We start from the raw sequence: 26,036 nt of genomic DNA on the forward strand, positions 1-26,036 counted from the left end.
TTGAGGTTGGAATTCCACAATTCCGCTTCTTTGGCCATCACCTCTACGCCTTTCATGTTCCATTGTCACTGATTGACACCGCCGGATAGGTGTCGAAGGCGATATCAAGACGATCGTACCGCATGGCTGGTACTGAGCGAGTTATCCTCCTTAGCACCATGTCGGCGGACTCACCCCACGTTTCGGGAAGATCAGACTTCGAAATACTGTGTAGAATGGCCATAGTGTCCAGTATCATAGCGGAACCGAGTCCAATCAGTGCGTCTTCCACGGGCCACTTCTCCTCAACGAAATTCAGTGTCTCTGACTTTTTGGTTTTAGCCAGCCCTCCATCACTTGTCGCCAAAGGGAAGGATATGCTCCCAAGTGGATAGGCCAGCAGTGTCGGGAAATCTAGTTCCAACTGTTTCGCCAGTAAAACATATCTCGTGAAGATTTGTCTGGCATTCATCTCTGTGCCTTTTTTGTCCGTCCTTTTCTGCCGTTTCTTGTTTGAGAAGGACTGGAGGTTGAGTCTGGGTATTTTCTCGAATATGCTTTGTTGTCTGTGGGCGTCGAGAGTGGTCTTTCCCTTTTCGTATGCGGACAACAAGTCCTCAGCTGCCTTGGACGATGCGGCGGAGCCGGAGCAAATGTTAATAAGTTGCGTCCCCACATGTGTGAAAGGATTCACAGCTATCTCGGAGATCGTTGAGCAGACTCTATCAACACATTCTTTGTCCCTCTTATGCCTGGTCTTGGAGAGGTCCTTTCGAGGTCTGTCTTGCTCGTCACAACCAGCCAATTTCTCCACCATCCGGGTCATCGCCGCATAATGGGGCTTCAATAGCAGCCATCTTCTTACGGCGTTGGGGTTCAGGGTTCGTCCAATCAACCCTCCAGCCACTTTTGTGTCCCGATTCATCGTCTGTTCCAGGGATTGGTCTCCAGCAACGGCGGAAAAGCCATACCGGTTCTGGCGCTGCACGGTGAAGCCGCCGTTGCTCAGGCTCTCGTGAGAGAATGGATGCGTCTTCGGCAATTCCCTCATCTCCCGCAAATAACTGGGGGCGAATCGCGCATAATTGGTACAGTCATATGCGTAAAACCAGGGACAAATTTCTTCAAGTGACTTCAGATGACCGTTCCAATCACTCTGACGGGTAGCGCGAATGAACCGGAGTAGCAATTTCACCAGGTATATGTACGATGACCAAAACCGAAACGTAGGCAACTCGTCACTCTCCGCTCGGCAGAACTGTTCGTAAAGCACCAACGTATCCACTATTTCCTGCGGCGCAGACTGCTGGACGAACAGTGATGAAGGAAAGAGCATCGTCAAATCTGTAAATAGCTTTGCAGTTCTCTCCCTGCGTTCGTTATCAAGGCTTTCCAGGTACACTTCAAACCGTAGCCGTTCCATCGCTTCCAGAGCCACCTTGTTGGCCGCCAGTGCCTGGTTGTCGTACTTTCCCGTCAGCATACCGTTCACTGACCCTTCGGTTAAAACTGCAGACTCTGACAATATCTCTCGCAGTCCGGCGTCGCCAAACCGCGCTCCAATGATACCTAGTACCACCATGCAGGTATGGAACTCCCCAAGACTGGGCACCACCCTCTCATAAATGTCTTTGTCCTTATCGGCCTCCGCCCACCTGATTTCTTGGACCCTTTGATAGATGGCCATATCGTACACGCCAACGACAGTCGGTACTTCCAGTTCATCGGCTATCTTTATAGTCTGCCGCAATATTGTATAAATAGTTTCTGCTCTGGTAGGCGATGCTGGTATGATTGGCAAGTAACCAATATTGTCCTTGTTGATAGGCACATTCCTTTCAAGCAGCGTTATAAACTGTTGACATGTCACTGAATGACATCTATTCTGATAATACTTGAATTGGATTCTTGAACTGGACTTCAATGCAAATGAATGAGAAAGTGGAAGTAGCACGACTTAAAGAGGTATGAAGAATGGCTGACTTCAGATGCATTCATGCCTATGATAAACGTTCATTTACCTTGTGCCTTCTCCATGTACCAGTTGATTTTGATACTCTGTGGTGAGTTCTGAATGGCACGTCTCATGACAGTGTGCTTCAATGGCCACTAAATCATATTCCCTGAGTTGGAGCAGTATGCCTTCACGTTTCAGGCATTCTGCAGCTACCCTAAGGAGTCCTGGAAAGAAAGTCTTGAGATTTTTAGAACTGAACGTAAAATCACAGCACATTGACATCAACCGTAGTCTTTATATACTTGCACATCAATGAAAGTTTGGCTAGATTCCTCGAGGTACTTGCCTCCATCCTCAGTTTCAGACATCATCATCCGACTGCGTTGCGACTTGCCATGAGACTTGAAAAATCGTTGAGGTTTGTGGCAGATTAACCATCTATCTTTCAGCAAAACATGAGATATCACCCCTGTTCTCTTTGGTCGGTCTCTTGTTGCCTGGCTGACAGGAATGGGCACTTCTCTGGCAGAGGCATCATCAGTACTCCAACTACCATGATGGGCAATCTTCCTCTGGATATTTGTTGTGTTGCAAAACGCATTACAGCACAACTGGTGATACCCACAATCAGTGGGGAACTCTTCACATTCCCAATCTTCCAAACGTTGCCGTGCCAATTGGCTTTCTGGGCAATCCATGTCCACGTTACACCAGAGTTTCCCACTTTCTTTGATTTTTGACCAGCTTTTGTGCCCCAGTTTTATCAGTTTTGCTGTGCGTGGGGCTGCCCTCACATGTACGATGCACTTCATATTCCTTAGATGTTTTGTAAACGGCGAAAAATGTCGAAAAAATGAAAATATTTTAGGCCGATCACCACATGTTATCCATGGGCGCGGCCATCTTGAACTGCCTCCACACGCAAGTTTCTCCGAATGGAGAGCTGTCACGTGACCGTGTGGCATCCTCTGATTGGTTCTCATGCCCAATGAGTTTGGCCACCGCCCGACACAGCTCATGACGAAATCGCTGACTTTTCACCCATTTTTTTACCCCTTCGTGCCGGGTTATGGACTTGAAGAGTTATACCATTGTGAACAACTGGTAATAATACAATATACAGCCGACTTTCATCCATAAGTAAATTTCTGTCACGAAATTTCACTTCCCAGTGGAACGTAACATGGCCTATTAACAGTTCTACTTAAAAGACTGGCGGAACACACACACACACACACACACACACACACACACACACACACACACACACACACACACACACACACACACACACACACACACACGGTGGCCACAGCCTTTATTTGGCCCTTCAGCTCGGGAGGGAAAGGCGAGCTGAGGGCAGGGGCCTATTCTTGCACCTGTCCGCCTCGTGCGTCGTGCCTGGTCGAGCTTGTCCGGTGGCGGGATTCGAACCCGCCGCCAACAACGCAGCACCAAGCAACAGGGACCAGGGACGATGCAACGGACGCCAGCCAACACGGGAACGGACCAGACGAACCGAGCACCCGCAGGCAGACGAGAATGCCAGCAGGCCAGACGAGGCTTCTTCTCTTTCTCCTTCTTCTCTCTCGGCTCGCCATCTACTCTTCTCCTTCCCCTTCCCCACGGGTCCAGGGAACCGCTCTGGGGGACTCGCCTCCGGATTGGACGAGGAATCTCGGGGGGCGGGGGTGTGTCAAAGCGTCTCGGAGGCTCGTCCCCTACGAAGAGGCTCCGTAGTAGCTTTTGGCATGCTAGCCTCCCATTAGCTGGGGCACGGATGCGATGCTCGCCCTTCGCTCATTGGCTGGAGGAAACGTTCCACGCCCTTCCTCGGGGCGGAGCCTCGATCTGAGGCGATGGAGGCTCCGCCCACGCCCCCAGCCAAAAACACGTGAGCAATGGCGACCGGGTTGAGTGAGCGACGGTGCCGCTGTTGTTGTTGTTGTTGTTGTTGTTGTAGTAGATGTATAAAACCTGACTATAAAATAACTCACAGCGCACACACGAAATTCCCATTCGACATCGGGGGGATTCTAACTATAAACACATACTTATCGAAATAACTGAACTGCGGGGGCTGCTGTCTGTTTGGGTGCAAATGGCTTCCAGATTCGTAACAATACGTGTCAAGTTTCGCCTCTATCTATTTAGCAACATCAGAGAAGAAGCTTTTTGAAGGTTAAAAAAAAAACAAAAACAAAAATACAATGTGGCTGAATGACATGACCGATTACCATCAATTTTTTTTTCTGTGGACCATTTTATCCGTCGATGAGCCTCAAAAGTTTTTTAATACTGATTACATGTAGCATTCTACATATTCAACTATGAAGTCATAACGAAGGTACCTATGACATCTTAAAAAAAAATAATAACAACATTCCCCATGAGGAATACTGGCTGCATGCCAAGTTTCAATTTTTTCCCTGGATGCGGTTTCAGAGATAGAAGTCCAAAGTTTTTCTGTTTTTCCAACATGGCTGCCACACCTTGTGACCTATGATGTCATAATTATCATTAAAACATTCCACATGAGTAGTCGCATCTATGGTGAAAATTGTCTCAATCCGACAAGCAGTTGCGGAGAAAAACACAAAAGTTCTGTGCGGGCAAATGAAGAAAGACGGACAAACAAACAAACAAACAAACAAGACCCAAATGCAACGCCCTCTCCTTCGGCGAGGGTAATAAATGGAAAATTAAATCCAAAGCAAATGCTTCGGTGGACATTACTCCACCCACCCTGGATGTTAACTTGTGATACGTTAGATTGAAATCCCTTCAGTGGTTCACAAGTTATTGTGGTACAAAATAAATGATTTTCAATTAAACGTCACATGCCCTGAGACCTTATGAACTGAAAATGTAATTACTTCATCATTGCATTCCAGCCTATACTTGTGCCAAATTTCATCGAAATTCTTTCAGTGGTTCACAAGTTACCGTGGAAACAAAAAAGTAACTGGAACAGCACTCGGTAGAGCGCATACCTCTGTCAGGCTGAACAGTTTACGTTTTGTATCCCACCGATAGGTCGGATCTGGATCAGAACTTGTGCTCATCACACATCAAAATCTAATTGGCGTATTCTGGTCACCGACCCAACTCATTCATTAAGTTTCGTCATAACCCATCCATACATTAAAAAATAAAATAAATTGTGGATCACAAAAAATTCCAGTATCCGAATCCAGATTCAGGTCTTCACCAAAATCGAATCCATTTGTCCTCATCACACATCCAACCTGCCCACCAAGTTTCGTCCGAATCCATCCACAAATTGAGATATCCTATACACAGACAAACAAAGACAGACAAACAGACAGAAAGGGGTGAAAACATAACTTCCTTCCCTTTCGGTGGCGGAGGTAAATATAATGCTATATATAGTTTTTGGCCCAATCTCTCATGGTGAAAAATCATGTTAAAAATGGAATAATTCTTGTATCGAGATCTGGATCTTCACTAAAATCAAATCAATTTGTCGTGGTCACACACCCAACCTGCCCACCAAATTTCATCCGGATCCGTCCACAACTTTTTGAGATATCGTGCACACAAACAGACAAACAAACAAGCCGGTAGGCGGACATGGGTAGTCGACTACCCAATAGAACCTGACGCGATGGGCCCGTTCGATGGGGAATGACCTGAGGATTAAGCACAAGAAAATTCATGATTCTAGTTTCAAGGGTTAATGCTGCAGATTGTTTTTTTTGTTAAAATACCCCCACATTTAGAGGTTTTTCGGCCGTTGCTAGGCAACGGAGGGGTCCATAGCAATGGTTCTCATTTGCACACAACTAGGTCATGGTATGAACCTACGAACCAAGTTTCATCGAAATCGCCATTGTATTAACGGAGCACTGGGCTGAACAGGCATACAGACAGACAGACAGACAGACAAGCCGGTAGGCAGACATGGGTAGTCGATCAAATCAAATTTAGTCGTTTTTCAGCCATTACTAGCTAACAAAAGCATCCATAGCAACGCTTCTTTCTCACACATAACGAGGACACACCATGAACATACCATACCAGTTTCATGTATATCTGACTCATAGTCTCTGAGATATAACGAACTTCGTTTTTTTTAATTGTTTTCGACCAGGGTTCATTCAAAGTCAATCTTCTCCGACAGTTTTCATAGGATCTGGCTGGAAATTTTTGACAATATGGCTGAATGTACTACCCACAGTTGCTCGTGGCCCGATTTTTGATTTTGGAAAAAATTAATTTTTGAGATTTTTTTTGAAAATTTCATAGGTCCGTTGCTAGGCAACTCGATTCGACTACTCGATTTCGACTCGATCGACTACCCAACAAACACAGACAGAGGGGTGAAAACAATCTCCTTCACCTTCGGTGGCAGGTGCAATAAGCAAAAAAAAAAAAAAAAGAATAAAAGACGCAAGCTAATGTGATAAAATGAAAAAACACTGAATGATGTTGATTAGCGTTGGAGGTTATTGAGATGACGTCGACGGTCCCAGCTTCGGGTCATCATACCTTGTGAAGGAGCTGATCTTTGTCTGCTTTACCTGGTTCTACATATGCTTATTGACCTCCGTATAACATGTTATAACAGCATCCATCTCGCGCTTGAATATCAAGCACCTCTCCATGAAGACGAGTGTAAACCTCTCAAGATATGTGCCCATGCCAGGTGTTGACTTTATGGTTAGAGTGGTGGGCTTGGGATCCTCGGATCCAGAGTTAAAATCCCACTCGTCCGTTGAATTAAAACCAGGTCGGGTTAACTCTGCCGGTTATCCTTCCGAGGTCAGCAAAAACTAGTACCAGTATGCCGGTATCCTGCGTTGGAGTGGCGACCCGTCCAGGATTGTGCCCAAAAGCCAAGGACACTGCTTAGGCAGCACCAACGCTCTGCACAGAGTATGGTCCCAATGGATGGATGGATATGCGCTTCAATCTGCTTTATCCCAAATGCTGTCTTTCACGCTCCTCAACTTTATCTCACCCCCCCCCCCCCACTCCCCACATCAAAAACAAATATTTTCACCCAAAAAAACACTAACTCGTTCTGCCTCCTATTTCCTTCCTTGGTTCATTATTTCTTCCTTTCCCATTACCTCTAAATTGAAGCAACATTCCTCATAATTGAATTAATTTGCTTCTTCCTTAAAAAGCTTTTCATAACATTTTGTAATTTTTAATTTGCCTTATATCACAAAAACCCCATGTCGTTGTTCTTCTGCTTCACAACAACCCACGTTGTTCTTCTTCATAACTATTTAGTCACAAACACTCCACAATGTAATTAAAAGACAAGCGAAAACTAAATTATGTGACATCACAGGATAAACAAAATCACGCGATATTGTTGTAGGGCCAGGTCTCGGTGATGAGCACGAATGCTAGAGGGAGTAGAGTCGGCTTCACCGAACACACCGGAATTTAGGTCGTGGCCCTCAGATTAGACCGAAGGTACGGGTCCCTTACAGGACCATGAATCGCCAATAATTCGTCCGCGTGGAGTAGGGTTAATTGCCAACCTCAATATGCCTAAGTACCCACGCGGCAAAGCTTACAGGGGAATTCACACCCTCGGCAGGCCTCGAGCGGAACGAGCCGTTACTGTGCTCGAACTGTGTGTAACCCGAGCGGATGGTTACCGAGGTCAGTCAGTCCAAATGCACAATTATGGCAAACGGCCTTCCTAATTCCCAATACGTACCTTGGCAAACCAATGGCAGAAATGACAAGGAATGAGCTGTTACATTCAACAAGAGGGGAATTTATTAACAATAGTCGGGGGACGAGGGGAGCACGTAAGGGCAGAGTAATCCAAATATGCAATGCAAATAATGTACAACAAAAAGCACTTAACAATTCTACTTATAGACGGGGCCCACGGACACACACACGCACACACAGATACCCAGAAGGAGATGGACCTCGAAGTCTTTATTATTCCTTCAGCTTGGAGGGAAGTCGAGCTGAGGGAAGAGAACATGTTGGCTACCTGGCCGCGTTCGCGCGGCTCGACGTCCGCAACTTCCCGGAGCGCAAGTCGCCAAAGAACGGACCAGGGCAGCCGAACCCAGAGGAGGGGAGACGAGGTGATCTCCCGTGATGAGATCGTCGACCTCTTGTAGTAATGCGCCAGACGAGACGCCTCGGATGTGCGCGATGCAGTCAGCCGCAGACCAGACAGAAGTGCGCTCGAGCACATGGGGCGCAATTATTCATCCTCTTTTCCTTCGTCGTCCTTTTTGGGGCGCGGTCCGCTCCCCAGTCGCCTGCTCCCATTGGGTGGACGGCGTGTCGCAGCTCCGCCTTCTTGCAAAGGACCGCCCCGGCTCTGGTCTGCACGTCGCCCATTGGGCGGAAAATGACGCATACCCTGATTTGGTGCCAAGCCAGAACGAAACGCTTCATGACCATATTGGGTGCGAAATCCACACCGCCTGAGGCATGGAATTCCGCACACGCCCGCATGCCGGTGATTGCGCGAAGAATGCCGAGAGCAGAGTGTTGTTGTTGGTGGTGATGTAAAAATCCTATCTACAAAATAACGGCGCAGCGCACGTACACTTAATCACCCATTAAACATAGGGCGGGACCCTACCTAGAAACACATACTTATCGAGATAACTAAACTTGGGGACTGCTGTCTGTGTGCACAATGCTTCCAAATTCGTAACAAATTACATCACACGATATCACACAAACTAAATCACACGATAGTCCGTGTGGCATGATATTGAAAGCAAGTGTGATGCGAGCCGGAGATGCGGGGTTGTGTGTTCCTCCGCGCCAGACTGCAATAGAGCGAGGGACCCATGCCGTGATCGGCACGTTTCACCATGATAATTCAACCGCGATAGAGCAAAACCATGATGCAGAAACCCGCATTCGGGGTGGGCCTGCTGTGCAGTTGCATCAAAACCGTTTTTTTTGTTTTTTTTTTTAACTGTGCTCATAATTGCATTTTTTTGGTATTTGACCTTTTGACCTTGCCCCAAGAGTCAGAGCCAAAAACAATACTGCTCTTGCACCTTGGTGTCGTGGAGTGATCATAAACACCAAGTTTGGTGAATTTCTGCACAACCATTTCGGAGGTGGCAACGTGACAGACAGACAGACGGAGCCGATTACAATATCCCATTGTTCTTTTTCAAAAAGTGTGGGGATGCCAATCCACAATCTGCGGCAACGCTCTATTGTACGACATCCCGATGAGTTGAGGGTCATGTTTAGCTGGGGAATGTCACGGATCGAGCCTGGCAGGGAATGAAATCATTTGAATACATCATGCACTGTTGAGACTGCTGCCTCAGTCAGTCACGAAAAGCCAGGAAACGGTTCGACATCGTAGCAGCACGCGGAACCAAAAATCTCCATTTACCAGAAGCAGATGATGATGCTGTGTTTCGACACTCAAAGTGACATGATTAGCAGAACTACAAAAGGGGATACACCACATTTATTAAAATTTCCCAAACATACGAGAGAGCCAAAGATAAGTAAAATAAACGAGGATTAAAACCAAGAGTGCAGTAATCAAGAAGTGAAAGAAACAGTTGTGATGCCCAAAGCAGTACAACACGAGATCTTTACGAGGAAAGCGATACAATCTTAAAAAGAGAAAACTAAACTTCAGGGGGTTTCACTTCAATGGTAACAGAGACAAAAACCAAGCAGGTGGCATCGATTTGATTAGAATGTCGATTTTTCATTTTATAGTCATCAAAGTCGAGTTGTTGCTGCCGTGCTAACATGCTGTGGTGGGAAAACAGCAAAGGCTTCAACTTGGGACAAATATACGTCGGCACATACATCTGGGAAGAGTTTCTACCTGCTTCACCAGCAAAAGGATCATTTCAAACAAAATCTGTTTTCATTATCATGCCAGAATGGCCAACAAGATACCGAGTTGGCTGTATTGGCCTATAATCCAAAGCAGTATTCAGTGCAGTGCAAGCACCGGGCGAATAACGTCATCAAGGTTGTACACTGAGTGAGCTTCCATTTAACAAAAAGAAAGAAATAAAATTGTTTATTTTAACAACCAACACCCTGTCTCCTTCAACACACACGTGTCTCCTTCAAAATAAAATTGCTTCAACACCGTCTCCAACATACCCGCTGAGCGTGTGGATGCGTTCCACATTGTACTTGAGTGGGGTCAGCTCTTGTCGCAATACTGTTAGAGCCTCCAGCAGTTTGCCATCTTCCAGCAGCTCCAAGTATTTTTGCTCTAACAGCAAAAACCGCATGTGCTGTGCACAAGTAAAAACAAGAGCGACACAGCCGATTAAAAATAAATAACTAAAACTAAAAACAGATCGATAGACAAACAGAGACAGAAGAGCAATGTTTTGTGTTTTTAATCAGTAAAAACTACAATAAAAGGTCCCTTTTCCTTCTATAGCTTCTCAAAAACTGCTTGTGCTTCATGAAAGTCTCTTTACGAGAAGGCTTCCTCCGTTGTGTCCTTTCTTAAGCAAAGTGGTTCAATGACTACATTTTTATGACACAAAATCATAGTCTCGTCGACAAGCGAAATGACAGAGGGCAAAAAGTCACCAAGCTACCAGAGGGGCAATTGGTGGATGCAACAGCAATGGAATGAACACAGAAAGAGGATGGGGGGGGAGGGAGGAAACACAATTACCTGAAAGGACGACGGGTGGGTTAGGGTTAATGTGGACAGAAATATCACAGGTCAGGATGTGGGATGACATGATGTGATGATGCACTACAAGTTTCAAGCACTGAAGGGAAGGATGGGATTTAACCTCATCCAGAAGGTGTTTCTACATATGGGAGAAAGGAGGAACAAAAGACTAGAGGTGTGCAATAAGCCTGGATTTCAAGCAAGTTGGGTGCCTGGGAGAAAACTTGAGTCCTAGTGAAACTGGGATGGGTTGGAGAGTTGAGACGGTGGGAGAAGCATGACCTAAAGCAGTAAAAATGAAAAACTACCAAGCTGTCTGTGATGCAAAAGCAACAGGTCTTCTGCTTCCCCCTCCCTGTAGATGCCAATAATAATGAGGTTTAGATTTCACATAATCCAAGGGAGAATGTGATGATCGTGTACCTCATTAATTATTCTCCAAATAGGACTGTTTTCCCGAGAGAGGAGACCAATACTTCCTTCATTTAGGTATTGACAACAGCCTTGGAAGATAGTAGTGGTTCTGTCAAGTAATAACGTGGAAAGATGGAGGATGCCCAGTCTGTGGCTGGCTTTGGAGGCCAGCTTTGCCACATGGTCACCCCGGGAAAGGTCATGGTCAACATTGACGCCAAAATGTTCGAAAGAGTGAATCAGTGAACCTCTTCAAACAGTCGATGATGAAAATGGATTTGTGGGTTCATTAGACGATCGTCCCGGAGCAACATGGTGAGATGGTTAGGTTTGCCAGGATCAACAGCTGTTCCATTCGTCAGACCCAGGTCAAATCAATTTTACATCACGAGAGAACGATGCAGCGGAGGCCTGCCTGTGCGATGGGGGTACTGTACAGCACAATATGGAGTCATTATTGCAGTAGATGCCAATAATAATGAGGTCAAGATTTCCTAAGTCTCGGAGACGTCTTTTATATTAAATGAGGAACAATACGGGAACCAAGTTACTACCTTGTGAACCCTAGCCTCCACTGTAAGAGGATAGCAACGTGTTGACTGCGCAATTAGAAGAAGTTGGAAAGCCAGGTATGAAAGTGGCCTTGCCTGCCTCATGCTGCGTGCGTGCGTGCGCCTGACCATTTCTTCAGAATCCAGGGTTTCTGATCACTTCAAAATTCAGCAACTCAAACCATCGCTGAGAGAGAAGCAGCCGCATGTCCAGAGTTGAGTGACTGAGACAGAATCCAAACTGATGGTCAGAGATCAGGCAGTTTGGAAAAAAACAAAAAACCCAGGATAGACGACATCAATGCCTGGTGTTGGCTTAATGGTTAGAGTGGTGGGCTTGGGATCCTAGGATCTTGAGTTCAAATCCACATTGGCTGTTGAATTAATACCAGGTGGGGTTGAATCTGCCCGTCATCTTTCCAAGGGTGGCAAAATGAGGGCCAGCTTGCTGGTATCCTGTGTCGGAGTGGCGACCCGTCCAGGATTGTGCCCAATAGCCAAGGAGACTGCTTCGGCAGCACCAACACTGTACAGAGCACCAACACTGGTCCCAATGGATGGATGGATGGATGGATGGATGGATGGAGTAGAGTAGATCAGCAGCAACAATGGATTTGATGACTGACAATAACTAAACAGAAACTTATTTGTATGTAACTTAGACATGTTTTTCCACCATTTTTGTGAATGGGAGTGGTGTTAGCCATCTTCCAGGCAGATAAGCAGTAGCCAAAAGCAAAGGATTGAGATAGCAGCCAGAAGTGAACAGCAGTTTAAACTAGAACTACGTTGTCGATGGCACACCATCGCATATTCCCGCGCGCACTGCTTTGTTCCATTAATGCTTGGTGAAATTTTATCTTGCAAAATGGATTGACTATTCTTTTCTATTTGATGTGCTTCATGATCAAAGACTTACGACGTTTACTAAATCAGAAGTCATTGCAAGCATGTCAACATTTCATGAAACATTAATTTAACACTGTCCAGCAATATAGAACTGTGCATCAATTTAATCATAGGAATGAACTGTGTATAATATTAATTATAATTATTCATAATCAATTAGAAAAATACAGTAAAACCTGTGACTGTTTGTCACTCATGGGGGGCACAGAAGTAAGTTCTTTATAAAACAAGCCGGTTGGCAGACATGGGTAGTCGCCTACCCAATAAAACCTGACGCGATGGGCCCGTTCGATGGGGAATGACCTGAGGATTAAGCACAAGAAAATTCATGATTCTAGCTTCAAGGGTTAATGCTGCAGATTGTTTTTTCGTTAAAATACCCCCACATTTAGAGGTTTTTCGGCCGTTGCTTGGCAACGGAGGGGTCCATAGCAACGGTTCTTTCTCACACATAACTAGGACACACAATGAACCTACCATACCAGTTTCATGTATATCTGACTCATTGTCTCTGAGATATAACGAACTTCGTTTTTTTATTGTTTTTGACCAGGGTTCATTCAAAGTCTATCTTCTCCGACAGTTTTCATAGGATTCGGCTGGAAATTTTTGACAATATGGCTGAATGTACTGTCCACAGTCGCTCGTGGCCCAATTTTTGATTTTCGAAAAAATAATTTTTCAAAAATTTCAAAGTCCCGTTGCTAGGCAACGGTGGGGTCCATAGCAACGGTTCTCATTTGCACACAACTAGGTCATAGTATGAACCTACCCACCAAGTTTCATCGAAATCGCCATTGTATTAACAGAGCACTGGACCGAACAGACAGACAGACAAACATATCGATGGAAAAACTGATAATAAGGGCAGAACAAATTTCAAAATTTTTTTAAAAACCAATTTTTTTTTTTTCGACTGGATCGACTACGCAATAATTTACCATGTACAATAGTAAATACACTTAAAAAAAATCATCCCCCATGACCCCACCCCCTCTGGCTCGGCCCCTAAGGGTCATATCAAAAATCCGCCAGTGTTGTGCACTTCCCCATACATATCCATATTAATATTTCGGCACGCCCCTTTTTTTGTTCCACCATCAGATTTTTGTTACTGCATGAAATGAAACAAGCTTTGACATATACAGTAATGATATTATTGTCTTCCTTAAGAGGCCCCTCAAAATTCGTTTTGATGATTATTATCTCTATTAATATTTCGGCACGCACCTTTTTTTGTTCCACCATCAGATTTTTGTTACTGCATGAAATGAAACAAGCTTTGACATATATAGTAATGATATTATTGTCTTCCTTAAGAGGCCCCTCAAAATTCGTTTTGATGATTATGGTAGTTAAACAGTTCATGTTCATCCGACTTTTTATTATTCCTACTGCACTTCATTAGAACATAGATTGTGGATGGATGCGCAGATCCCAGGAGAACAACTATAGCTGTACAGAACAATTCATATTATTGATGGATAAAAATGATATTTAATTGATATTATAATAAATTGTTTATTTAAAATATCTTCAAATTTTGTGAGTTTTTAGTTTGTTGCGAAATATTAGGTCCTCGGGTCTCCGCATTGTGGCGTACAGGCTTAAGTCGTACTTCTGTTTACTACCGTAGAAAATCACAGAACCATCCGATCGACATGCTGTTAACAGTTTCAGAATCAGCTAAAATCTACAAGATATGAATATGTAGACGAAACTGATCCGGCCTTTTGGATCACTTTAAAGTAGGGTGCCCTGTAATTTTAATGCGCTCTATGGATCCTCCGGAACTCACGAATGGTACACGTTGTGTCGTCACTAAACTACGTGGTAATGTCAGACGTGGAGCTACTGCGGGACAGTCGAAGGGGAAAACCTGAATGATAATCAATGGATAAAAATGATATAATATATTGTTTAAAATACATTCATGCTATCTGTTTTTTACCATGTGTTGCCAGTGACGCCCGTCGAAGACGGGCACCTTTACTAGTATCTACTATGTCCAAAGTTTCAAGTTCCGATCTCAAACGGGTGTAGGAGGAGCTATTTTGGCCCCCTATCCGCGAAGCACCACCTACCCCCCCCCAAGCACCCTCTGATAATCATGTGTTTAAAAAAATGTTGTTAAATGTATAACTCATGAATATGTTTGATTTAAAAAGCTATGACAATTTTTTTTTTTTTAGTCGACCCCCATGACCCCAACCCCTCTGGCCCGGCCCCTTGGGGTCACATCAAAAATCCGAAAGTGTTGTGCACTTCCCCATACATATATCTACTATGTCCGAAAGTTTCAAGTTCCTATTTCAAATGGTGTAGGAGGGTTACAGGGTAAGACAGACGGACGTACGGATGGACGGCGGAGACAATCACAATATTCCCACTTTTCTTCGAAAGCGCGGGAATAACAAACAAGAGATTCAGCCACGTCTTCACATCAAAAACTACAACGGCATACCCCTGCCGGGCTGAACAGTTTAAGTTTTGGATCACACCAATAGCAGAGATGCCAACTTTTGGAAATCAGAATTAGGGAGGATTTGCAACCGACACCAAATAATGTGCGCGAAGCGCACATCTCGAGCGCGGAGCGCTCGACCCTTGCGGCGGGGTCCAGGGCCCGCCTTCGGGCCCTGGAAGCTCTGGGGTTCTAGACGCTCTCTAGTGCCCTCTGAGCCCTATTTTGGAGCATTTAACATGTTAAGAATTCCCACTTTTTGAACAAAAAAAGGGGAAAATTGTGCACTTTTTAATGTTACTGTATGTTAATATTAGTAAGTTAGGGGACAATCAAAGATTAACAAAAAGCACAAAAGAAGCAATATTTTTCTTACCTTACTGGCTGGTACTACTGCTGCTTGCTTTTTCCATGGCAGCTTTGCTGAGTGACAGCTGTGTGGCTCTTTTAGCCCTTCTGATTATGTCTTTGCTGTATTCTCTCTGGTAGCAAGGGGTGTTATGAGCTAGTTTTTCAATTAAGAGAGCTTCCAGGGTTTTGACACTCAAATTGGGACGAAATTCAGTATGATTCTTCCGTACAAGACTGAGTGCCCGCTCACATGATGCGTTCGAATGAGGAATGACCAAGATTCCCTTCATCACTTTGCTCAAATTAGGATACTTCTTGGCACCAGTGCAGGGATCTGTGAGCTGTGAAATCCGATGCCACTGCTCATCCACTCTCACTGTCTCAGTAGCAATTGTAGCTATGGAGGCGTCTGCCTGGTAGTGAGCGAATTCACTCTCAAGACTGTCTATGTCACTATCACCGCCACTGAACAGACAGGGGAATTTCTTGATGAAAAACTCCACACAGTCAAACCCCACTTCTTGGTGTAGCTTAACATCCAGCACCTGAGCATGCTTGGCTAATTCATCATCTAGCGGCCAGGTTTTGAAGATGTAATTGCAGGCTTTCACATAATATGAGCGAACTGCACTGAAGAAACCTTGGATGTCTGACTCACTCAGAGTGAAGGTGGATTTCTTGAGACTCCTTTGTTCCCTTATATACAGTTTGGCATCGTTCCCAATCATGAGGTCCTCATCATTCTTCTGATGATTTCTGTCAGAGAAGGGTACATTTACCAGAGCAACCGATGACACCGATGGTTTCAAAAACCGTACGAAGATATCTTTCAGAAGACCATTCAATTCTCCGTGCAGGAGATGAATACAGGGTTCGTCTCTTTGGAGCAGAAGATTCCCCTTCTCAAAAAGCTTGTTAGCATATCGAAGGAAGAAACAATAGAGTTTTGTTTGTGGAGACAAGAACATCCTGTTGACACGTTTTTCTCTAGATTCCTGCACAGTGTTTGAGGAAGATGCGCTTTTAGTTGTAGAACTCGTAGTACACTTAGCCGCAGGGCGATCACACTTGCGTTTACTGCCAGCAGAAGAGGTCAGACGCGTAGTACCAGATCCAATTTTACGTTTGAGGAGAGAGCTTGAGGTAGGTGCAGCCAAGGAAGAAGACCTCTGATTCGAAGGTTTTGCTGAGCTTCTATCAAGTGATTTGGCAAAAGCAGAACTTAACTTGGGTCCTTCTTTGCCTGTAGATGGGACTATCACAGTCTTTCTCGACTATGAAGGGATCTGCTTTGTAGATGAACGTGATGAAGGGCCGGTGATGCTACCTGCTCTCAGCATTGGTTTTGGTGCTGTCCCTGCTGTCTTCTTCGCAGCAGATACTGCAGTGGTAGTGGTGAATGCTGCTCCACTAGTGCTTGATCCTGCAGTGCCAGTACTGGCAGTAGATACAGTGCCGTCCTTCTTGCTCGTTGTTAGAGTCTTGGCTACAGTTGGTTGCATTTTTCTTCGTACTTCTTCTTTGAAGAAGAGGCGAAGTGGCTCCCACTGTTCAATCAGCCTGTCTAGGCACTGACCAAGGGACAGCCACCTTGTTGCGACATGCTTCAGAATCTTGTGTGTCGGGGCATCACAGAGTTCTTGCAGTGCTTTCACTCCTTTGACGCGTTTACTACTTTTGTCCAAGTAGTAGTAAATATCGATGAGAAAGTCATCTAATTCAATGGGTAAGGCCTGAGCCGCCTTCTTGGCCGTATTGTGCATCATATGGCAAGGGCATCCCATGATGTAGCACTCTGGATTTTGTTTGTGGATATAAGCAGCGACTCCTTTGTGCTTGCCCACCATGACAGAGGCATTATCAGCACAAAAGGAAACACAATTTCCCCACGGAATTTTCCTGTCACTGAACTCATGATCAAGCAGTTTGAAAATGTTTTCTCCAGTGGAATCTTGTTTGCACGCAGGCAAACTTAGCAAACCTTGCTTCACAATCCCAGCACTGTTGTCATAGTACGAAATCAGGACAGGATATAGCTGGGCCTCACCACTGTCATTGCTACCGTCTGTAGCTAGGCTAAATGGAGCTAGTCTAGCAATATCGGCAATAGATGAAGCAGTAACATTTGACAACTCACCAATTATTGCTGAAGTTTTTGTTCTTGCACATCCATACTTTGAAGCAACTTTTGAATCTGGAAACATCTTTTGAAATCATGATCATGAGGTCCAGCATGATCTGAGACTGATATGGGCAAGTTATGTTCCACAATAAATCCACTAAAGAGAAGTTCCGCTCGGGTAACATCCTCTTCCTCGCTTGTCCCTTGTTTGGTGAAATAATTCAGAAGTGTACCGGTACTCGTGCTCGAAGATCTCTCCTTTGCAATGTCTGTGTGCCGTTTGCTTCCAACGTGCTTCCGAATATCATCGCGACCTCCGTGCTCAACTGAAATATCAACGCTGCATACTGTACAATACGCATGATGAATTCCTCTTTCAGACTTTTGAATACACGGGTATTGGAGACTGTATTCGGTCTTGTACTTCTGAGACCATTTCTTGGTCTTCGTAAGCTTCTTTTCTGCCATTTCGTAATCAACATCGAGGGCTTGAAGCATCGGTAACTTCGAAGTCGATGTTCCACAGCTGCAGCGCGACTCGTAGAACTCTAGCGGCTGTTAAACACCGCACGGTGGTCGCGACCGCCGGGCTGGTACGGGGCCCAGCTGCATGCAGTGAGCGTATCGCATGCATATACACTGTGCATACATACCGCATGCACTGTATTGCACACATACCGCATGCACTAAATCTCAGTGCATGATCGCATAAGCGAGATCCAGACCCAATGTTTCGCTGCTCCTCATTTGAATTTGCAATTTTTTACGTACAATTTGGTAGCAGCGAACGTTATGGAGTTACCACATGCTATACGTAGCAGACGATGCTTTTCATTCAATTCTCATACTAGTACATTCTGATTAGTGAACAGTGCAAAAATATCAAAATTTCGGGAGGATAAGGATAGTGATCGTAAGGGCGGGAGTTTGGGTGAATTTTCGGAAGCCTCCCGATGAAATCGGGAGGGTTGGCATCTGTGCAATAGGCCAGATGTGCATCCGAGCCTTCAGCCAAATCTAACCGGCTTGTCCTATTCACCTCCCAAAATCATCCACCAAATTTTGTCAAAATCCAGACAACTTTGTGAGATATCGTGCTGAATGTCGTCCGACTCCGTCCATAACTTTTTGAGATATTGTGCTCAGAGACACAGACAGACAAACAGACAGATAGAGACAGACAAGGGGTGACAATATAACCTCCATCCACCTTCAATGGTGGAGGTAACTAACAAGTTCGATACATCACACAATGTTCCCATTTCATAAAAATAACACTGAAAAGTAGACTGATAGATTACAAGATATCCTATTCTATCAAGATTGATGCCAACAATGTGTCACGGATCTAGAGATCAGTAGCTTTAACTTGCACAACAAACTTACATCCCCCCCCACCCCCCACACCAAATAAATATCTTTCAATAATTAACATAACTGAGTCAATAACTACAAATAACATCGGTAATATGGAAAAAAGAGTAGGCCATTGTGTGTTGCTATCTTATCGCGTTTCCTTTTTGGGGTTAGTGAAACAATCAGCACACTTACGTGGGAGCGCTGGAATAAGAACATGACAAAAAAACAGACCAAAAGTCCTTTGCCTACACCACAAACACTTTGTGATGCTTTCAGATCGTTCTTGTCCGGATGGATGGAGGCGTTTCTTGGGAGATTTTAGACGCACAATGGCATAAATTTCCCTGACAACAATCCGAGGTTGTCTTTGCGCATGATGAGAGAACTTATGCTTGCAAGCACAAAGTTACCCACAAAAAGTGTGTTTTCTCAAACCATCCGACTGACAACTGGGCGGTGTCGTCGGAGGAGGAATCCTGTTACAGAATGATGATCTGTCGGCTTCTTTTGGGCAACTCCACCCCTGATAATGTGGAGATAACTCCATTCCAAGATGCACATCGCAGCACATGGCATGGCATTACAAACTGGTGAGTGTAATGTATGATGAATAACAGATTCAAACCATGGAACTGAGCCAAGGTAAGCTTCATTTACTTAATGCGTGCACATGTGTGCATCTGTCTCTGTCTCTGTCTCTCCAGAAAGATTGGTCACTTTGCTGACATATCTAATGTTCAGCACTCAGCAGAAGCCAACTCAAGTCCTGAGCACCAAACCTGTTATTGGACTACTATGTCAGACATCGATTAGCATGCAAAGTACGTCATTATCACCCCCATCAATATCATAAGGTATGCCTCACCACGTGAAGCTGAAGCTGCTTCTTGGAGTCACATTTGGTATTTCTTGCTGCTGGAGAATCAACAGTTAATGCATCATCGTTGTCACAATGCAGGGAAAGTAGGCCAGCTGCTTAACCACCCCGAGGATGGCCCATGGCCTTGGTGCCCGGCATATTTTCCAGAATTTGCTTCATCAGCCAACTCAGCCCCTCCAAGCCAAACCACCATTGGCTGTTTTCAATGTTATTGCTGGTGCTGGTACACCTTGTTCACACAAATGGCAGCTATCCTGTGCCGGTTGTTGCTGACTTCACTTGCCCAAGAATATGCATAATCAAATAAGAACTACCCATTGAATCATTCTCCCCCCCCCCCCAACCAAACTCCCTAAATAGAGGCGAGCGGGACTACAGTTGGACACAATGTGCAAGGAAATGGCCGTGGAGGAAGAGGAAAAAGAGGGGAGAAGACAACAAAACCCCATGAGTGACAGGGTTGATGGGGATAGAAAAGATCATCAGTGGGGAGGGAGGGATGAAACGAGATGGTGGTACACCACATGCTTGAAGAGCTCGAATAAAGGCTGCACAATGGTCCTTGTTCCCCTTTCAGTTTAAATAAACATACATTTGCAAGTAACGAAAGGCGGTTGGGAATAATATCCAACATTCTTCGGATATGAGCATTTGGCACGTTGCACGGATGGAGTAGAGAGGACAGATTGCTGTATATTTTGGTGATCATTTGTGAATGATATAACCAAGTTTACCTATCTGTACACACATTCACACACGCACACACGTACACACACACACCTTTGATTGGGGTGGGGGGGGGGTGGGGATGAGGGGGACGAGACAAGAGAAGACAGAAATGGAACAGAGAAGGAAACATGGAGCAGCAGTTCAAGTTCATACCAATAGGCCATTGGTGGACTGCACAAGAGGCTTCAACTCGTTCAAATCAACTTCAGCCTGGAAGACCACGGATCACATCATCAGAACAATCATAAACTAAACATCAGGGATGAATGAAACAGGAGTGGAGGGAGTGCTTTGTCCTCCATTGTCATCGGACGGGACGACCTAGAACGAGGGTGTGGGGCACAGATGATTTTACAATGACAGTGAGGGAGGGGGAAAGGATGGAGTACGGAGAGGGACAAGGGGTGGGAAGGATGGCGTGTGGACGCAGAGGGGCAGGGGGTGGACGGAGGGGGAGGGAAGCAACGGTACGATTAATTATTCAATGAGGTAAAAGGATTGGGATGGGGAGGGAGGACATGGACATGGAGGAAACTGTGAAATTGAGGGAACTGGCAACAAGTGGTGCGTTGAGGACAAGACGACTGGAATGTCGAATGAGGAGGAAGAAACAGACATGGCCGGTCGACTCATTTCAACAAAGGACAGGATGTAGTGAAGGTAGACCGAGCGAAGGTAGACCGAGCGAAGGTAGACCGAGCGAAGGTAGACAGAGCGAAGGTAGACAGAGCGAAGGTAGACCGAGCGAAGGTAGACCGAGCGAAGGTAGACAGAGCGAAGGTAGACCGAGTGAAGGTAGACCGAGTGAAGGTAGACCGAGTGAAGGTAGACCGAGTGAAGGTAGACAGAGTGAAGGTAGACCGAGTGAAGGTAGACCGAGTGAAGGTAGACAGAGTGAAGGTAGACCGAGCGAAGGTAGACCGAGCGAAGGTAGACCGAGCGAAGGTAGACCGAGCGAAGGTAGACCGAGTGAAGGTAGACCGAGTGAAGGTAGACAGAGTGAAGGTAGACAGAGTGAAGGTAGACCGAGTGAAGGTAGACCGAGTGAAGGTAGACCGAGCGAAGGTAGACCGAGCGAAGGTAGACCGAGCGAAGGTAGACCGAGCGAAGGTAGACCGAGCGAAGGTAGACAGAGTGAAGGTAGACAGAGTGAAGGTAGACCGAGCGAAGGTAGACCGAGTGAAGGTAGACCGAGTGAAGGTAGACCGAGTGAAGGCAGACAGAGTGAAGGTAGACCGAGTGAAGGTAGACCGAGTGAAGGTAGACCGAGCGAAGGTAGACCGAGTGAAGGTAGACCGAGCGAAGGTAGACCGAGTGAAGGTAGACCGAGTGAAGGCAGACAGAGTGAAGGTAGACCGAGTGAAGGTAGACCGAGTGAAGGTAGACAGAGTGAAGGTAGACCGAGCGAAGGTAGACCGAGCGAAGGTAGACAGAGTGAAGGTAGACAGAGTGAAGGTAGACAGAGTGAAGGTAGACCGAGCGAAGGTAGACCGAGTGAAGGCAGACAGAGTGAAGGTAGACCGAGTGAAGGTAGACCGAGTGAAGGTAGACAGAGTGAAGGTAGACCGAGTGAAGGTAGACAGAGTGAAGGTAGACCGAATGAAGGTAGACCGAGTGAGGAGGCGAAACCGCCAGCTGGCTTACCTGGTCCCACTGGCCATCCATCACGTGAACACGGAACTTGGTCGCAGCCGGATGCTCCAAGCGACAGCCGGACTCCTGCATCAGCAACTCCACCGTCCGGCTGACGAGACAGGCGGGAAACAAGGTGACGGCGCGCCACACCACCTGACGGAGCCCCTCCCGACATTCTAACCGCGACCCCCGACCCCACCAGGCTACACGTCAAACGTCTCTTTCACCCGCCTAGCCCTAGCGGTCCGTCCCCGTCGCCTCGGTCTGGTCCGCTGAAACTTGAGTTCCGCGCGGCGCACCTGAGTCCCAGATCGTGCAGGTGTTGTCCGACCAAGCGGATGGTGTCCTCGTCAGCTTGCGACAGCGGCTTTCCTCGGCCGGTCGTCGTGGCCGCCTCCAGCCCGTTCGCTTGCGATGGCCCCGGGCAGCTCGGTTTCGCAAGCTCGCTGCTCTCGCCATTGCGGGTCGCGGCCAAGGTGGCTCCGGCGCCGTTGGTCTGCATTCCCGCGGTGGCCGATGCCACTCGCAGCTTCTTGGGCGGCGGCGGAGACGAGCCACCGCTGTCCGAGCCCGACGGCGAGGCCAGAGTGGCTCAACCACCGGGCCCGCCGAGCCCAGCCGCCTGCTCAAGCGAGACGCGTCGCCACGGCGAGCCGTCCACAGGGTCTCTAATGCCGGGGCGGCCAGGGCTGCCTCGCCGCCCGGGCTGCCGGCCGCAGCGTATATCGCTGTATCGGTGCGTGCGGGATCGCAAGAGCGCGACCGTCAAGGCCGCCGATCAACCCGTGCGCGGAGAACAGCGCGCACCCCGCCCAGTCACCACGCCCGTGACGTCACTTCCTCACGAACCCTTCCGGTCACTTCCGGTAAGAGTTTTTCCAATCACTTCCGGTCTATGACAAACGGTTTTTTTTCACAAAAACGTTGAAGCCGAACGGAAACTGAATTATTTCCTCCTATACACGACTGGCACTGACTATACTATCAGTTCACATAAACTATGGAATCAGTAATGCCGGTTAGATACAGTCTTGTATTAGGAGGAGGAAGAAGAAGCTCTCCCATCGCGTCTTCAGACTCGTCATGTCGCCGAGGCAGTTGCCATGGAGATCGTGGACGAGTCGGTGCCCCGACGAAGGATCCTCGGCCCTACGATCTTAATGCCTAACCCTCACACCGTTAACTTTATTTGTTACTTTACACCGTTAAGAAATATTTTTTCCCCAATTTGAACTCTCAAACTTTTTTTATTTGCACATCAACAGATAACAATCATATTAAACAAGGGGCATCGACAAAATGTCGGGATGGGATTGATAAAAAACCGACTGCAATCGAAAGAGGCAAGCCAGAACGTCTGCGTCGTTGCTGGAAATGCTGGCGTGTTGCTGATGCAGTGCCCCCCTTGCAGAGCAGGAGGTTCGGGCAGGACCTGGGCCAGGGTTGCGGCAACAACTTCACTCTGTGAAAATCTTAAACGTCCACGGACTAGTCCTCGCACATGGGACACGCAGCTTCTTATAACGTCCATGGAAGCACCGATCCGACAGTTTGTAGTCTCGGTAGGAAGTGAACCCAGAGCAGACAGACGGCTCAGAGATGAGCTTGCTCCAACTGGGACATCGACTGTGATTTATTGACACCATGACACGATGATAACGAGAAAAAGAGCAACCAGACATTGCAGACCCTTGTTTGAGTGGTGTTTGTGTTACCGGTGTGTGACGTCATTAATAAGAAACGTAATTACAACAGACACTTTATAACTACCGGTAGTGATGACCGGGTACCAAGACGTCCTGCTTTGATTGGACACCTGACCCTGACCCCGACCCTGACCCCACGACGTTTATTCATTATTCAATTGAATTGAGAATGTGATTAAAATAAATTCAATTAAAATCAAATGGAAGACCAAATAGGAACAATAAGGTACATTATGCTCCCGCCTCCATGCTTGATGGTCGGGACTGTGTTCTTAGGGTTGTATGCTTCATCTTTCTTTCGCCAAACGAAAGCAATTTCTCTGTGCCCGAAAAGCTGCATTTTCATCTCATCCGACCACAGAACTGAGGACCAAAAACTTGGATCTATGTCCAGGTGAGCTTTTGCGAAGGCAAGACGAGCCTTTCTGTGCCTGGGATGGAGGAGTGGAGTCTTTCTCGGTCGGCGTTCATGGAGACCCCCCTTGTGCAACGTCCGCTGGAGTGTCTGCCTTGATATCTTGGTCCCAGACTCGCCAAGGTTGTTCAGTAGAGCCTTAATAGTGATCCGTGGATTGTTGTTGGCCTCTCGCCATACTTTTCTTGCCAGACGAGGCGACACCTTTGGCTTCCGATCACGTCCTTCAATGTTTTTTACAGTGTGGAACTCCTTGTACTTCCTAATTATGCTTTGTCTGGTGGCAACTGGCACTTGGAACTGCTTCGAAATAGCTTTGTAGCCTTTCGCCTCCTTGTGAGCATTCACAATGCACAACCGAAGGTCCTCACTGACTTCTTTCTTCTTCGCCATGCTGACAATGACCTGAGAATGATCGCATCAGCTCCCTTTAATTTATAGTCTAAAAGCAGAGTGTTGTTCTGTAACATTCCTCACTGTACATTCAACAGACCACATTTGTAATGCATTCAGATTGTATGCACACATCTTGGAATAATCACATAACATTATAAAGAATCTTAGGGATATCAAAAGCCTGTGCATTATCATAAACATTGGCCTCAATTCTGAGACTTGGTATATGGGGTATGAATAATTTTGGACAGGCATAAAAACAGAAATCTTATCATTTCTATTGTTATGCTAATAATGTTGAGCCAAAATGTATGTGCATTTGTACAAACCAACTACATGTCCTTGGGTGCAGTGAAAGTTCCACCACTCCAGCTTGTAGGTAAGAGATAAATGCAAAACTCTCAGATTTTTCAGACGGTATGAATAATTTTGGGCTTAACTGTATATATGTATATATATATATATATATTATATATATATATATATATAGCTGCCAAATCACATGACTGATGATGTCATCAACTTTTTTTCTGTGGACCATTTTATCCAGAGATGACCCTCAAAAATTTTCATACTTTTTTGTGTTTTTTTTTTTCGTGGACTCAAAAATTTTCAATAAAAAATTACAGACGGATTTGGACGAAACTTGGTGGACATGTTGAGCGTGTGACAAGGAAGAATGGATTCAATTTTGGTGAATATCCGGATCTGAATTTTTTTAAGGGATTCTTCACCGTTGAGAGATAGGGGTAAACTAATATATAGCACGATATTTCAAAAAGTTGTGGACGGATTCAGACGAAACTTGGTGGACAGGCAAGGACGAATTGATTCGATTTTGGTGAAGATCCAAATCCGGATCTGGCTATGAGAATTATTTCATTTTTAAAGTGATTCTTCACCATTGAGAGATTGGGCCAAAAACGATATAGTACCGTGGAGCATGATATTTAAAAAATGTATTGGGTCCGATATGTTCTCGTGGATCAGGCATTATGTGGCGGAGGTATGCGCTCTACCGAGTGCCCTTCTAGTTTAACATAAAAACCTTCAAAATTCTTCTCTGAAACAGCTGAAAAGATTGAGGTAAAACTTTACAAGCATGATCACTGTTCCATGCGGAACAAAAAGTTCTCCAGCGATGACATCATAGGTCACATGATTTGTCATCTATGATTTTTTTTGCCGAATAAACATTTTAAAATCCTCCCCTCCAGAACAGCTTTCGAGATCGAGCGGAAACTTCACCCACATATTCCCCAAGTCTTGGGAGACCAGAGTGTTCATGAATAATTAATGGTCACATGGCCTGGCAGCCATATTGGATTCAACAAAAAAAAAAATTTAAATTGTTCTCTTGAACTGCCTCATCAATCGAAATGAAACGGCAAAATTATGATCCAATAGTGACGGGGAATGTATGGTTTAAATTTCAATCTGATCGGACACATGGTCTGGCAGCTAGGATTATTTAATATTTTGAATCTGGGTTTAGGGATTTAAATCAAACTTGATACAAATC

General features: G+C 45.8%; 3 protein-coding genes across 4 annotated transcripts in view; all 3 read right to left on the reverse strand.

The window, feature by feature from the left end:
• Window positions 1-22,836, reverse strand: part of WDR26 (WD repeat domain 26) — a 92,615-nt gene extending 69,779 nt beyond the window's left edge. Inside the window, exons 1-4 of one of the 2 annotated variants that reach the window (XM_085889386.1) lie at window positions 22,297-22,836; window positions 22,007-22,106; window positions 20,516-20,572; window positions 10,049-10,185 (exon numbers count right to left, since the gene is read on the reverse strand). In XM_085889386.1, the coding sequence (XP_085745512.1) occupies window positions 10,049-10,185; window positions 20,516-20,572; window positions 22,007-22,106; window positions 22,297-22,499 (497 nt within the window). In that variant the 5' untranslated portion in view covers window positions 22,500-22,836. The remainder of the gene's footprint in view (window positions 1-10,048; window positions 10,186-20,515; window positions 20,573-22,006; window positions 22,107-22,296) is intronic. The other variant, XM_085889385.1, reaches the window with a different exon arrangement.
• LOC147023676 (zinc finger BED domain-containing protein 5-like) lies at window positions 13,821-18,781 on the reverse strand. Its single transcript, XM_085889388.1, has one exon. It carries the CDS (start codon window positions 17,474-17,476, stop codon window positions 16,547-16,549), a length of 930 nt encoding a protein of 309 aa, XP_085745514.1. The 5' UTR covers window positions 17,477-18,781; the 3' UTR covers window positions 13,821-16,546.
• Window positions 22,837-24,470: 1,634 nt separating the features above from the next.
• The window catches only part of TECPR2 (tectonin beta-propeller repeat containing 2), a 128,591-nt gene continuing 127,025 nt past the window's right edge, over window positions 24,471-26,036 (reverse strand). The window contains exon 20 of the mRNA XM_085889369.1: window positions 24,471-24,523. Coding sequence (XP_085745495.1) covers window positions 24,486-24,523 — 38 coding nt within the window. The 3' untranslated portion in view covers window positions 24,471-24,485. The remainder of the gene's footprint in view (window positions 24,524-26,036) is intronic.

Source organism: Eptatretus burgeri, chromosome 7, assembly GCF_056783735.1.
Source record: "Eptatretus burgeri isolate ZD-2024b chromosome 7, Ebu_testis_v1, whole genome shotgun sequence".
Classification (NCBI taxonomy): domain Eukaryota; kingdom Metazoa; phylum Chordata; class Myxini; order Myxiniformes; family Myxinidae; genus Eptatretus; species Eptatretus burgeri.

Excerpts from the sequence above, each read along its gene's own strand:
- LOC147023676 (XM_085889388.1), bottom strand. The coding sequence starts at position 17,476 with ATGTTTCCAGATTCAAAAGTTGCTTCAAAGTATGGATGTGCAAGAACA.